Consider the following 15,682-nt stretch of genomic DNA (forward strand, 5'->3'; position numbering starts at 1 on the left):
GCACCTGGTTGATTATGCAATTTTCAGGTTGATGATGTGTCTCAACCAGACACAAGTTAAATTTAACTTTAATTGTGCACCTTCAGGTCTGTAAGTTGAGTTGTCTTACTACAGAGAAATCCCTAAAATGGCATGCTACTAAGCAGAATATACTGTAATATAATAATCTGTTTTACACTGCAAAACATATACAAGACAGTCTTCAAATATTTGTTCTTAAAACATGTGGGATGTCTTAGATCCATGAAGCTATTCACTGTAAGCCATAAAAAATAGGTTTGGTTTAGAGATGAAAGTGGCTGGAGGCTGTGACCCACAGGGACTCAGAAGGAAACACTTAGAAAATAGAGACAGATTGAATCCCAAGTGCTCTCTCCTGAGAGGAAGCATGGTTGGAAAGTTTCAAACCCATTAAAGTTAAACAAATTGAAAAGCCCTATCTGAGAGGAAACATAGTATTATGTTTATTTTTCCATTATAAATCTGAAACCTAAAAGATTTCCTGAGGTTCTCAGGTATTGTTCATGCTTATAATGGAGATCTGTTTTTAGAAAGTGTAATTCATGTATTTAATCCAAACTGTTTGATGAAAAACACCCTGCATAAGCATTCAGGAAGCTAAAGGCCATTGTATACCTGTATCACATATTGTTTGGATAAGAGCAGGCCTACAATGCAAGGAATCTCTTTGTGAAACTCTCTCACTCCAAAATATCGGGTCTAATTCTCTCCCTATTTATGCTGCTGGATGAATTCCACTGTATTAGTGAAGACGTGAGTAACCAGTCATAATAAAAAGACAATCTTCATGCTGAGTGTGAAATTACAAAAGTGCAAGGCTAATTGTGGCAAGAGATTTATAATGCTGGCCTGCATCAAATATGCAGGCAAGTCACTGCAGTCCCAGTGTAATTTAGCAAAGCTGATAAGTCAATGTATTTTAGGTTTTGCTCCATCACTAGTGAACTGCTGCTCTGAACTCCTTATCAGAAGTGTGTGTGATGTTATTGATGATGAAAAGCATCTGTTTGACTAATGAACAAGCTGCAAACTAACACTAGAGATTAATTTAAATGAGAGGAAATACTTGGAAACAGTGGAATATTTTTCATTAGATTTATTGCTATAAGAATTTAGCTATACAGTTGGTCAAGTGACAGAGCTGAGGAATGTTTGCTGTCGTAGTCTAAGACTCAGTGTAGATGCTTAAGAAGACAGAAATGTGAGCACTGAATAATAATGAGACCTTTGGAGAAACCCTGGATTTTCTGGAAAGAGTGTGTTTACCTGTTAGTGATTTCATACCATTCATGCTCATTTTTCAAACTTCTTTTCAACTTTCCTTTATGGAACTTATTGTCTAATAATCCTGTGCAGTATTTGCCACCTGATTCACTCTGCATTCTCCATTTTTCTTGGTTACCTGCAAGAAAATCATTGCTTATTTCAGAGAAACAGCAGACTGGCATTTGTCATGCATTAGCACTGCACTCTTGTAGAGAATTTATACTTCAGCAATATGCTTTTCAAAAATTTAATTCCATTTCTGTTTCTCAAGTAATGCACATGTTAAAATAAGATCTATTTGACAACCTGCTTTGTTTTGTAGTGCTGAATTGTGAGTGATCAACATGTCAGCTGAAGAAAATAAAACACTGGAACATGTTGTCCCACATCAGTTTTAAGTTCCATACATTTAAACTTGTATCAGCATTTGGCTTGCTGAAAAAGATGGCTAACCTTACCTCAGGACTCTTTCTGCCACACACAGAGTTGCTGGAATGGTTGAGCTTTCTACCACAGTCCCTTGAGCATGACAGTTTTCTCCACTTTTTAGAAGACAGTTGTTCTTACCAAAGGCAGTATTTCCACTGTGGCTTTCTTTTTTTGTAAGTAATTTTGTTTATAAATGCATCTTTATGTTTGTTTCTTTCTAGGCAGGGATGAGGTCCCGAAACCAAGGTGGAGAAAGCTCGTCTAACGGGCACTTCTCCAGTTCCAAGCCTGTCATCAGCCACGCAGAGAATGAAAAACTTCAGGAGGACGCCAAGAAAAAGAACAAACCTCATCGGAAGGAAGATGAGGTCATGGTTTCAGCAACTGTCAAACGGCACTCAAAATCACCCGGTCCTAGTGAGCGAAAGAACAAGAAGTCCATAGAGCTTTCTAAAGAAGACTTGATAAAGCTACTCAGTATAATGGAAGGAGAATTGCAGGTAAATTAAAGATCTTCTAAACCATATTTTCTATGTACCTATCTATTTTTAGGTTGTCCAAAGAGCACAGGGCTGAACTGACAGGAACATCCATATTTAAGGCAAAGGACCACAAGGAGAGAGCAGTGGTAGCTGGTGTTTAACAGTCATAGTTTTAAGTGATGTTTCATTTACCACTGCAGCTACCCAAGCAAGATAAATTATAAACACCTGTCAAAGAAACACCTGACAAACAAATGTGGATTTGCAGGTGAGGCTGAAAACAACCACAGGGGAATCAGTGGTAGGTGGGAAGAAGGGAGTGGGGGGAAGACAAGTAAATATAGGGAATGTAATTACAATCATTATTGAAAATATTCAAGAGGCAAATATACAAGTCAGGAATACTGAAAATGGACTTAGGATGTCCCCTGGAACTTCTGCATATTTAGATGTTACTGAGGCCTCAGCCAAAGCTCTGCCTGTCTTGTCTGATTTCTGGAGTCTGGTGCTTTGCACATTCCTTGCCTTTCAAAGATCCATTAGTTTTATTTCATGGAGTAGTGCTTGCTTGAAAGTTTTCTCAGTTGTCCTGGTTTGCATGTTAATTTAGCCCAGTAGTAAGACCTTGATGGCAGTCAGCCAGATTTTGCACTTGTCCCCAAATGTCCATCCAGTTTTGAGATTCTCTTTAATGCTAATACATCATTGCACTCTCTGTAGCATGAGCCTCCAGAGAATTTCAAAATAAGAAGCTGAAATGTGGTATTTCAAAAAGTTAGTATGAAGACTTGTGGCTTTTCAAAACTTATGCCCTTTTGTAGTAGGACTGCTTGTACTTTAGTGACCTTTTTCACTGAAACCATGGACAAACAGAAAAAAGCCACCCAACCTGTGTGAAAACATTTTGTCTTAATCCCTTTATTCCAATTAACCATTACTGTTTAGCTTTTCATAGAAGGCTTTACTTTTCCCCTGAAACCCACATTCATAACATTATTACTTTAATGTTGAACTTGTTACCATCTTATCTGATTATAAGAAGCAATTGTTCTGTTAATTTTGGTACATGAGTCACCATTAGCACAACTTTGAGATTCCATCTCAGTAAGTATCATTAAGTATCACTTTTTCTGCACATGATTCACCTCTAGTTTGTCAGAAACTACTGTCAAGTTACAATACATATGCATTCATAATAAATAATTTTGTCAAAGACAGAGAATGGTCATTTTACAATGACAAGCTGCAGGGAAAAAAAAGGAAGAAAATATGTTGAATGCAATTTTGCAGAGGAAAAAGTAACCATTTTTACTATGCTTCATTTGACTTTATTCAAAAACTTGTATATGTAATTTCCACAGAGATGGAGCTAGCGTGCAGCTTCTGTGGTGAACAGAGCCAAACCTCAATAGAAATGTATCATGCTCATGTTGTTCACAAAGATTTACCCTGAAGTCACCTTTGTGGTCTGGAAAGGGGAGGTGAAGAAAGTCACTAATGTTTCCTGTGTGGCAATAAATGTGGTCTTTATTGCTTGAGTAGTTCTCCTGTTCTTCACCATAGTCTTTCACTTTGTGGAGTAGTCACACAAGCTTTGGACTGCTCATGTTCTCATTATCCCTATGGGGATGATGGGAATAGATCCTGACAATACTTTTAGGGTTTGTCATACATAAAGACCCCAAAGAGATGTCAGGCACTGCTGAAGCTTCCTGGCTGGCAGGAGGGTATGGGGACACCCACACTGGTAGAGTGCATCTGTTCTTCTGCTCCTCGCAGACGGGCAGGGAAGAGAGTAATTCTTTTTAATCCACACAAGTTTTTAATTTCATGTCAAACCCCCCATTTTAGTTATTTCCCTGGTACCTGTGTTGACCCATTTCTGAAGTGGGCAAGGTACAGCACTTTGGCTTGAGATGAGAGCCTGGCTTTAACACTACAAAGGAAGATGAGCCAAGGAAGGCTTCAGCCAAAGTAAATACTCTGGTATTACCTCCTGGCTGTCACAGTGACCTAATGCACTGAGTCATTTAATGGCTTTTTATTTTCAGATCTTTTCAGACATTTCTGGTGGCTGGCTGGCATTTTGTTGGACTGACAAATCATATTGTGGGTTTACTTTGAAGCGATTTCAATTCTGGCAAAGCAAACATTATCTAGGCATATGTAAGAAGATTTTGTTTTGAGACTAACATCAGGCTGTACTTGTAGGGAGATGCATTATTTTCTGAATAAAAAAATGGGATAAAATACCATAATTGTTTACTCAACCATGAGCAGGGGGCATCTTATGCCCGTACAACGAGGGTGACACTGTCTTGGAACCCTCAAACAGTGAGCTAAACCATGGGAGGTAATCTGTGACAGTGAGAACTGTGGGGTTAGTAGGGTAAACTGGTAATGTATTCATATGCATCATGTGCTTAGTTCACTACTCACATCATCTGACAACACAGACCCACACCACATTGATCTTGGTATCAATACTGAGCACTTACTTCACAACTTGATGCTCTTCATTTTGAAGTCAAACGTGCCAGAAAACCAGGGAGAAATGCCCTGGAAATTATATTTATGTCCTTATTTCTACCTTGATTGGTTTTTAAAATTATAACACCCTCAGGTAGCTTGCTTGTGCTTTAGCTCCAAGTTGGACTCGGCTCTGCCTGTCTTCATGTTTCCTGGCTGGACCCTGTGCATTTACTGAATATAGAGAAGGAAAGCTTTTCATAAACATCTGGGGTAACCATAGCCTATGCCTTATTTTGTAAGAAAACAAAAGGGAAGAAAAAGTTTACAGAAGCTGCGGTGATGAGAATGTGTCCCAATATACATGGCAGGAGAGCTCTTAAGTACAGCCTCTCTGAAGGAGAGTGGGAAGCAAATGAACTGATGACAGGGATTTATTTTAATGGCCCTATAGCTCGGTGGAGTGTATTTTCTCTTGTGAGATCTAACTGCTCATATAAAAGAAGTAGTGATTACATGGTCTTTAAACCCATATTGAACATATAGTGGCAAAAAATCCATGAAAGATTGCTTCCTATACCTGGAAAAAAAATTCTAATTTTTAAATACTGTGAAGCTGATTTGAAAAGAAAACTTCAAATACCAGTAGAATAAATTGGACCACGAAGGCATGGCATTAATTTGCCTGGTTGTTACAGTGATTTCAGTCAAACCCACATGTGAATATTATTAATTACAGAACAGGGCAGGCAGTGTGGATCTTTACAATGATGATATAGTACTGTCTGTGGTTCACAGATTTTCGTCCAATTGCCTATGTATTTGTCCTGGCAGGAACATACTCTCTTTCTGTATGGTTTCTGAGCAGCAGCCATTAATCTTCAGCAATACCAACACTGATTTTCAACATTTCCTGACTGGGGGCCCAAAAGGAAATGAGGAGGAGTATTCCTACATGTTTACGACTCACTCTTTTATTCCATGTTTGGGGAAAAAACCCACAATAATAAAAGAATATTTATAAAGACAACATTTCACTACAAATAATTTGGTTTTTCAAGAAAAATAATTTCTTATCCAGATTGTGTGCCTATTGCTGGAGGGACAATTTAAGCTTGGGAGACAATTTCCTATATTTCACACCAATTCAAAAAGGAGCAACTTTTCCACTCAAGGCCTTTATTATAGTGGATGTTTTACTGTGTTTCTCCAGTGCCAATGTGGCATTCATCCCCTGCAGCTCAGCCCCTCATTCCTGTCGAGGTCCCTTGCATGCTTTAGGGTTGAGGGAAATGTTTCCTGAGAGCCTGGCACTGCTGAGGAGCAGAGCTCCTCAAAGCCATGCAGCCATGGGCTGTAAAGGAAATACATGTTAAGTTGCCAGCTGCACATTTCCTCTGCTGCAGACCAGAGGGTGCAGATGGGCAATATGTGAAATGTGATGTCTTGAAGAACAGTATGTGAAATATACAAGGAATATGTAAATTAATCAAAAGACACAATTTCTGACAAGTCCTCAGACTTCCAAATGGTCCAATGTAACACTGGGTTTGGTTTGATATTTGAAGGGAAACACTGTGTAGCAGCTATTCAGTGGTAAACCTTTTTCTATAGCATCCCTCGTTCAAAAGGAGACACCAAATCACTGTGCTGTCAAAGAAGTCCCTTCCTTACAAGTATTTAATCAAGACTGCATTTAATGGTTAATTGAGTGCTTACAGGAGGTGCCAGGGCAATAGCTTACTGAAGGGCAGGTATGGGAGGCTGCTTGCTGGTGGCTGAAACAAGACAGTCATGGGGGAAGGAGCTCTTTAATCCAACAGAGACAGGAGGAGCCACCTTCAGGTGGGCTGCAAGACTTTCTTCTCAACCTGGGAGGATCAGGGAAAGGTTAGCAGAGGACTCTGGGTTTTGTTCTCCCTGGCAAGGTCCTTATGAAACACTTTGGTACCAGTGGCTGCACGCCCTGCCACCAGGAAAATCCTCTCTCTTAACAAAGTCAATTAACTCACAAATGTATAGGTGATTAACTACCCATTGCATTTCAACATTTTAAAAGGTATTTTAGTATTTTTCTGTCTGTCTTTCTAGTAGAAAACTATGTAAATGCAAAGGAAAGGAAAATTCTTTACTGTTTCCATCTTTCTGCTTTCTACTTTCTTTCCCTTTTTAGGGCTACATATTATATAATACATTTTATTCCATAATTGCTCTGTTCAGCTCTTTTTCCTAAGATCTAAATTTCCCTATTCACTTTTCTTCCCTTCTTTATTTTTCTAGTTGTGACCTTTTCTCTTACTCTACCTTTTTGTCACTTCCCTCATCCTTATGGCTTCCCTCATCCTTATACTGCAAATGCATTGACTGACCTGAGAATTCTGGAGATAAAATTGTAGAAAATCTACTGTATATCAAATCCCATCATCTAATTTTTTAGCCAAATGCTCCCTTTAACCTTTGCTGTTAACTTAGTAAGCTGTGTTTTAAGATTAGGTAGGTTGTTTACTTTGACTACTCCTATTGGAAAATAGTCCCAGAACTGAAAATCTTTAATGTTTATCTGATTTTTCCCTTTTGATTTCTGAAGCAATTTTAATTGTGTCTAGTGAAACCTTTATGAAACTCTGCTGTACAGTGATCCTGCTTTGAAAATCCACCTCTCTCCTCCTGCCTTTAATGCCTGATGTGTTTGTAGACGGGAGCCTTGCATCCTCTGAGCCTTTGTTTTTGCTGTGCTAGCCATAGCACATCCTTTCAATTTCCTCTGGCAAAATAGGCTCTCCACATCCTCATCACCCCTTGACCAGCAGCAGTTACACCCCGGGTTCACCCTTCTTGGTGTCTGTAGCTGGAACTGCACATGGTGCTTGCTGTAGGAGAGAGCTCCCTAGTGCCTTGTGCATTTGGTTTCATACTTGCCTTTCTCTTAAGGCATGGCATTACTTGGCCTTCCCATCACTTGTCAGTCTGACTAGTATAAGCAAGAGAATTTGACTCTGTAGCTGTTGTTGTGATGTTTTTCTCTCTGTCTCTTTTTCCTCTTGCTGCAATGTGTAAACTTGCATGTAATGCCTCAAATCGCTTTTGAATTGACTTTTCCAAGATATTGTAACAACACTGGGAGAGCCACCTAGTTGTTTAGTTAAAAAACACTGTACAAACGTATTTATTTTTCTTTGGTGCCCTTTTTTTTATACTCTTGCATTAATATTAATAAATACTAATTTATTAATATTAATAAATATTTATTAAACAAATATTTAATATTTATTTAAAAGCTGAAAAAGCTCAAGCCTGAAAGCTCAAGTGAGGAATGTGGGATAGATAGGTGGGTAGAAACCAGATGTGTTTCTTGTGCAGGTACAGAAATCAGAAGAGAAAGCTGAGGCAAACTGCCTTGGCACCAGAGATAGTAGTGAAGAGAAAGAGTTTTTAAATGGTCATTAGCAAAATAGCACAGATGAACAAACCGCAAAGGAGCCAAGGCAGAAAGAACAGGCAAAGCCAGAGAAAAGTGCATGTAGGGTATCTGTGAAGTCTTGTTGATTGAATTGAAATAATTTAGGGTTTATGAGCATATCATAGATGAAATACAAATTCCCCACGGGAAAAACCTTGGCAAGTACAGAGCTACAGGGAAAAAGAGAAGATAGGGTTAATGTGAGGAGGGAGAGGTGACTTAAGCAGAATGGAATGAGGGGAAAGAGGCTGGGCAGTAGAAGAAAAAGAGTGTAAGCAAAAGGGGAATACAACAGAGATAAATGGAGCCAAGCTAGAGACATGGAAAGTGGGCACAAAAAAGGCAAGAAAATGAAGGGAATGATGGTATCCACAGTATAGCAAAATAAGAGCCTAAAAACAAACCCTAAAATTGTCTGGCATATCAGTACAATGAGTTAAAAAATTCTCTCCTCTCTTACTGAACCCTGGTTTGTTTGTGTTTTCCTGGTGAAGAATGCTTTTGCAGCACCAAAAAAACAAAAAAAAAAACCAACAAAAAAAACCAACAACACGTTTTCAGACCACAGATGCTCTCTTCTATTTTTATTGAATAATTTATAACCAGAGATTAATTTTTTCCAGAATAGTATGGTTTATTTTCTGTAGCTTGCATTTGCTGCTGTGCAAAGCGCAGAACGTACCACAGGAGGTAAGAAGAACTTGTCTAGCAAATCCCAAAATCATCAATTTTAAAATAGAACCTGGCTGTTTTGTGAGAGGGAAAAAAAACCCAAAGGTAAGAGAGTATACTGGAATATAGTTAAATTGTGCTATTTAGGCAATTTCCTGCTCCATCTGAAATACAGGGCAGAGGTACTATCAACTGTAGGGATGAGAGCCAGCCATCTCTTCAGTACTAAAATTGCTTCAGAATTACATGTATGCTTTTCACAGTAACGATCCTCAGTGAAATGTCACTGTCACTGGACAGCTGTAGGCTGAAGACCTCTTTCACAAAGATATTTTAACATCCTTCTCTAGTAATGCCTGAGCTGTACTTAACAGTGCTGTACCTGTTGTGTTAGGCTGGAAGGATCAGAAGAGAGAGGAATAATTGGCAAGTGTCTCTGATCCATTGAACATCTTATCTAGAGTGGAAGGAAGAGTATGAACAGTTTGGGTTTTTTTCCCAAAAATTCTTGGTCTTCTGTTCAAAACAGAACAGAATTGCCCAAAAACAGCTTTTTAAGTCTTGGTTTTGTTCCAAACTGATCTTATCTTGCAAACTTTTAAAAATTAGTTTTAAATAATGACATAATTTGACTATTTATTTTTATTTTTCTTTACATTTACTTACTAGAAATTGTATATTCAGTGCAATAGCAATGAGGAGGTTTGTATCTTTTCTCATTTTTCTTGAACATTCACTCTGTGGGAGAGCACATGGCCAATCATTTTGCAATCAATGTTAAATGCATGAGCTTTCTGGCTTTAAAATATCTGGGATTCTTTGGAGAGCTTGCAATGAGCATATGTTTTATGTGTCATAATGCTGTCCAGTACTCTGAGTCACCAGTTGTTAATTTAACATTGCAGAGGTAGATGAACCTGTTTTTATTAACTTTGCTGCCCCAGTTCTGTGTTTATTAAGTTTTTGTCTGTTGTTCTCTAGCTGAGGATCAGATAAGCTCTTGAGAGCAAAACAGATTATTTTTTATCCAAAACAAGCTTTAATAAATGCAAATATAAATCTTTACATAATCATTGTGATAACATGGCTGAGAAAATGTCTTGTTTCTAGGGTTAAAGGCTCCACCTATTGGTTGACTAAAGTGAGAGAAATGTAACATTTTCACATAGAAAATTGCAGGTCCTTCTGACCATCCTGTGCCTTGCCACATCTTACAAAATTGCTGCCTTGAGTGTTTGCGTGATGTCCAAAAGAAAAACTCTGACTTATTTCAGAGGGTGGCACCCAAAATGATGCACAGCTGAGGGAGGCACTATGGAGGGAAGTCCTTTCCTGAGACACAAAGGGTTTGGATTTTGCAAGTGATGTCTTTCTTACCCTGGAAATGATTGGTTTCCTGTGCAAAAAATTAGCATCAACTCTTCCATGCCAAAAAAATGAGTGGAACTGAACTAACTGAAATACAGTTGCATGGTAACTTCCAGACATTTGTCACCTTCAAGTATAAACAAATCAGAAACAGAATTATTGATGCAAATATGAAACCCCAATTCTCCAGTATTGGCTTGGGCAATCTCAGCAGTTCAGGTAATATAGTATTTTGAAGGGCTTCAGAGTCATTCCTGGAGTGCAGTGGGAGGATAGAGAGGGGAAAGGATGTCTTCAAGTGGGGCTTGGGGAGGGCAAAGGGAAGGACAGACACTGGGGGGAATCAGGGGGATTTTGGAGACAACTGAGGGCATCATGGGCATGGCTTGGAGCTCTCACTCTGCACCTTTCATTGCCCACCCGCCCTAGATGCTTCATACTCAGAGTTTGGCCACTTCCCTCATTTCCTCTGACAACTCCATTCCAATAATTGTACTGGTGTATGCTTGCTGTAATGCAGTCCTACTGTTCTTGCCCATTCATCAGCCATCAGTAACTTGGATGTGCCTTGTGCAGCACAGAGTACTCAAAAACATCGTGTTGAAGCCAACAAAATGCTTGGACAAGAGAAAGCTGTGTATACAGTTTATTACACATGTACACAGACTTAGGTCTGTTAGTGTCCCACATGCTCCTGTCTCCACAGAGGAGGCAGAAGGATTGCCTCTGACTTCACCCTGCTGGCTCCAGCTTGTCTTGCTCATCCTGCTCCTTGTGTGCTTGTTCCTGCCAGAAGGCAGCAAGATCACTGTAGGAAAAAAAAAATGCCTGGGCTGATTTGTTCCTCTTGGAGACAGGGTACTCACAGCAGCAGCTTGAAGTGCATCCCTGAAATTCAAGTCAGAGCATCTAATTTCAGATGCTTCTGTTCTTTATATTGCCAATATAGCACTTGCAAGGAGCAATTTAGACACATCTAATGAAGATACCTTTTAGATTCTAATGGATATCAACAAATTGGATGATAGTACAGAAGAACCTATACCTGGAGAAAATAAAATACAACAAATGGGGGAAAATTAATAGGAGAACAATGATATTGATGTCAGAGTGCCATATTTTTTGTAGCATTCACAGCATTTCTAGATCTTCTATGTACTTGGAAATTAAATCTCATTCATGAGAAATATTATTTCCTTTATGGAATGGAAATTGGAGCATGGTGGGGTTCATTTTATGTGTGAAGCATAAGAAAGAGGTTCATGATCCATGGGTCTCTTGCGTCTTGGTCCAGACTTACTAATAGGGCCAGATGATAAGAGAAGAAAGAGGAAAATAAATGCTTTTCCTGTTATTGCCCTTCCATTAATCACTTTTGTTTTCCTCCTAAAGCGCTTCTAACGGATGACAAAATAAGTTCTGGTTACAAAAGGAACATGGCAACTTGATGGCTAGTTGGATCAGTCTGTGGTTTCTGCTTGCTGCTGGGTTTCAGGCCATGTGAAAAATATTGTACAGTTAATGCTGGCTGAGACAAAAACTCTATGACTGGATACAGCAAATGCAAAACAGCGGGTTTAGCCATTGTGAGGCATTGCTGGAGCATGTAGAACATATCCCAACATGCAGAGTTATGCACATATCTTGACAGTGACCCCCTGCCCTGGTGTCTCCTGTGCTGACTGGATCCTGACACTGTAATTCTATATGCTGCAGTAACTGCCCCATGGCTTGATAATATCAAGCAAAGCACTCTTTCAGTGTGAAAAGACAAGACAGGGTATCCCAGAGCATAATAATTCTGAAAACATCAAGCAGTGTGGAGTTAATACTTCTCAGGGCCTTGCCATGGGAATTTTGCTGGCTGTGGCCCAGACTACAGATAATTAATTATGTCAGTGAAAGGCTCTGGTGGCCTGTTTTCTTCAGAAAAAAGTGACATCATCCATGGAGCGCTCTGGCAATAAAGCAGAACAAAGCTGTGTGGGCAGGAAATAACAGACAGATGTCTTCTAGTGCTCATTTGATCTGTTTCGAGGCTTGCTGGAAGAAGTAATACATTGCTCAGTGCTGCTTCTCCTCAGCTCTGCAATCTTTAGCAGGGACTTTTTCAAACATAAGAGGCCAAATTAATTTCTGATGTAATTCTTCTGGAGCCACTTCAGAAGATTTATGCAGTGGCTGAGCTGGTCTATCATGTGCCTCTTCTCCAGTATTGATTTTAGAAGAGCTTTCTGAGCTATCACAAGATAAAACATAATAAAATTAAAGACAGTGTAGAGCTCCAAAGGCTTCATACACAGACAGAAAGTTCTGCACGGTGTGGAGAAGACAGGACAGTTCTGTTCAATATCCTCAGGGTATTGAATGAACCCTCATACTCTGTTCAATATCCTCAGGGTATTGAACAGAGTATGAGGGTTCATTTGTATTTCTGGATATATATTTCACTTACCCTTTGTACAAAATCAACAGTGATTTTTCAGATATTTCATCACTGAAGTAATCTCTGCCTCCAGAGTACATCATGTACCTAGAACTTGAATACAGAAAAGTTAAATTCATGCAAGTGAAATCCACAGTTTCAAGTATTAGGAAATTAAGCTAAGATGAAAGGTGTTAAAAAAGCATTGCTGTACATAAAGTCTTCCATGCAAAAAACCCTGATGTATTCATGTTCCTGGTGCAGCCTTACTTTGACTTGAGTGTGTAGTTTTGGTGCCACAATATAAGAAAGATATAAAGCTATTAGAGCATGTCCAAAAAACAGCTGTGAAGATGGTGAAGGGTTTAGAGGGGAAGGCATAGAGCAGCTGGGGTCCCTTGGTTTGTTCAGTCTGGAGGAGACTGAGAGGAGACCTCACTGCAGTTACAATTTCCTCATCAGGGGAAGAGGAGGCACACCCTGATCTCTCCTCTGTGGTGACAGTGACAGGACCCGAGGCAATGGCCTGAAGTTGTGTCAGGGGAGGTTTAGGTTGGATATCAGGAAAAGGTTTCTTCACCCAGAGGGTGGTTGGGCACTGGAACAGCTCCCCAGGGAAGGGGTCACAGCACCAGCCTGACAGAGCTCAAGAAGTGTTTGGACAATGCTCTCTGGCACATGGTGTAATTCTTGGGGCTGTCCTGTGCAGGGCCAGGATTTGAATTTGATATTCACTGTGAGTCCCTTCCAACTCAGGACTTCTATGATTCTATGATTTTATGTAATTAGCCAACATTTTGCATCACTGAGTGAGTGATACAAACAAGGCTACTTCAGATATCTGGTATAGGAGAAAAAAAAAATTACTGAATTTTTGGTGAAAAGATCTTTGTGTGATGCAATATGCAATAGAACATCTAACTTCCCTGCTTTGAAACCTGCTTTGTACAATAGAAGGGCTAGAGTGAGCAATCAGGCCTTTAACAAAAGTGTCATTCCAGCTGTCAGGAGTAGTTTTACGTTCTGTGTACATATTTATAGTATTATGTGACAAAATTAAGAAAGTACAATTTCCTTCTAATTATTTTTGTTTCCTCCTAAGAACGAAGGGAAGTTACTGGTCTTAAACAGGGACTAGTGGATTAGTGTTAGGAAAGATTTTCAGATACAGGTGTTTGAGTACCCCTGCTTGAAGGTGTTTTCTTTCATTAAAATCAACTAACAAAGCTAGTGATATCCACTTTCTGAGGTCTCTAATGGAACTTTTCAGAAATAAGGCTATTCCTGCCCTGATAGCAGCACATCATGTTCTGGATAGCACAGAAAGCAGTGTGAGAACATTTTCCTGATCTCCCTCTGGATGCCTTGAGTGTGATGTTTATTAACTCTAGGTGGAATATTTGTAAAGCCTAGTGGCATTTAGGAAATCAGTCACTGGTAAGACCCCAACATTACATGGATAACCTGTGACCTTATCTAGTTTCGGATGCTGAACAGAGCAGCTGTTGTGCTATAAATAACCTGAACTGTATGCAATGCAAGGAACAACAACACAAGTAGAAGTAAAGGTTCCTGTCTGTGGTTTCATAGTTATCTTTTGTCATTAATCACTGGCAAGAAAAATACAGCTTCATAAATATTAAACATCTGCTACTTAGTGCACTTCCTTGTGTAGGTATAATAAAGTGTCTTCATAACCAGAAAAGAAATATTTGAAAGCTGGAAATATCAGATTGCCAAAATATTACATAAACTGCATTTCTTGTAAGCACTACTCCTGCTCCTGAATTTTCAAAACTTCTTTCATCTAATTAAGAGGATTGTTGTCGTGTTACTGAAATATTGAGATTTCTCTAAAGTAATTAGATGTAAAGCAGTTAGAGACCTCCAGATGTGGAGCTATGAAGGTAACAGTTACCAGTAACTGATTTTGAGAAAGACAAACTATAAATTTGCAGGAAGGCGACTTAGGAAAAAAAATCAGGAGAAGAGTTTAGGACATGTACTGGTAAATGATCTTGAGTTGGGTTTTACTCCTAGCAGACAGTGATTACTTCGACTCCATTTAACCCATCTTGAATACAACTGATTTTTTTCCCCGATTTACTAGATGCCTTATATGAAACGAGTTTGATCAGTTCAGTCCCATTTCCCAGGTGACAAATGGCCTGTGGCAAAAATTCCCTGTTTAGTGGGTGCTGAGTTTTGTCAGCAGGCTCATGGGAGAGGCCAAAGACTGTGGGAATGGGCAGAGAGGGCTGTAGTAAATTGGCAGGGCAGGGCATGAGGAAGAAGCACGTCTGAACGCCCAGCTCGTGTAACAGTCTTTCCATTGACCAAGAATCTGGTTGCTAGGCTGCCGGACCCCTTTTACAAGCAGCAGAGTCATGCTATTGTTTCCTAAATGGTTTCAATTTTATGCAGGAACCTCTTTACATCCTTTCTATATCTTTTAAATATTTTACTAGGCATGTAGTAAAGCGAGGTTTGGAACACGGCCCTCTGCTCCGCTCAAGTCGGTGAGCAAAAGAAAGTCCTACTTTATTCTGCCAAAAAGTGAGTGTTTCAGGGTAGCCCTGTGTGTGAGGAGTGGGCTCACGTCAGCCTTCCATCTGGGCAAGCAGGGTGCACTCAGGAGAGAAAGGAAGCATTGTCTTGGATTTCCCAGGTAGTAATGCAGACCCCATCTCTTTGGTAAGTGCACTCATGAGTGGGGAATAGAGGGGAGGGAAAGGAGAGCAGGCAAAACTTTGTGGGACAGCATTGCTCTACAGCATCTCAGGCCCTCCATGGGTGTACTCAAGAACTGAGGTCATCAGCCTTTAGATTTTGGCACCTCCAGTGAGCATAAAACAGGCTTAGACATAGTTCAACTTTACAGTTCTTCTATCAGCGGGAGCAACCGAAGGAGTTAAATGAGTACATCTTTAATCTGTCTTTATTGCTCCTACTGCTTAGAGAATCTGATACTTGGGACACTTAATGGAAAAGTCTCTTTATTTTCAAGAACTCACAATCTTAACAGTATAGACAGAAAGGTAGCTCAGAGTTTTCTGTAGGACAATTGAAGTAATGAAAAACGAATAAAAG

At 39.6% G+C, this 15,682-nt stretch overlaps 1 protein-coding gene across 3 annotated transcripts in view; it reads left to right on the forward strand.

The window, feature by feature from the left end:
• The first annotated feature begins 1,943 nt into the window (after positions 1-1,943).
• FILIP1 (filamin A interacting protein 1) overlaps positions 1,944-15,682 on the forward strand; it is a 59,734-nt gene continuing 45,995 nt past the window's right edge. For all 3 annotated transcript variants that reach the window (XM_053936926.1, XM_053936927.1, XM_053936925.1), the window contains exon 1: positions 1,944-2,216. In XM_053936926.1, the coding sequence (XP_053792901.1) occupies positions 1,944-2,216 (273 nt within the window). The remainder of the gene's footprint in view (positions 2,217-15,682) is intronic.

This window comes from Vidua chalybeata, chromosome 3 (assembly GCF_026979565.1).
Source record: "Vidua chalybeata isolate OUT-0048 chromosome 3, bVidCha1 merged haplotype, whole genome shotgun sequence".
NCBI lineage: Eukaryota > Metazoa > Chordata > Aves > Passeriformes > Viduidae > Vidua > Vidua chalybeata.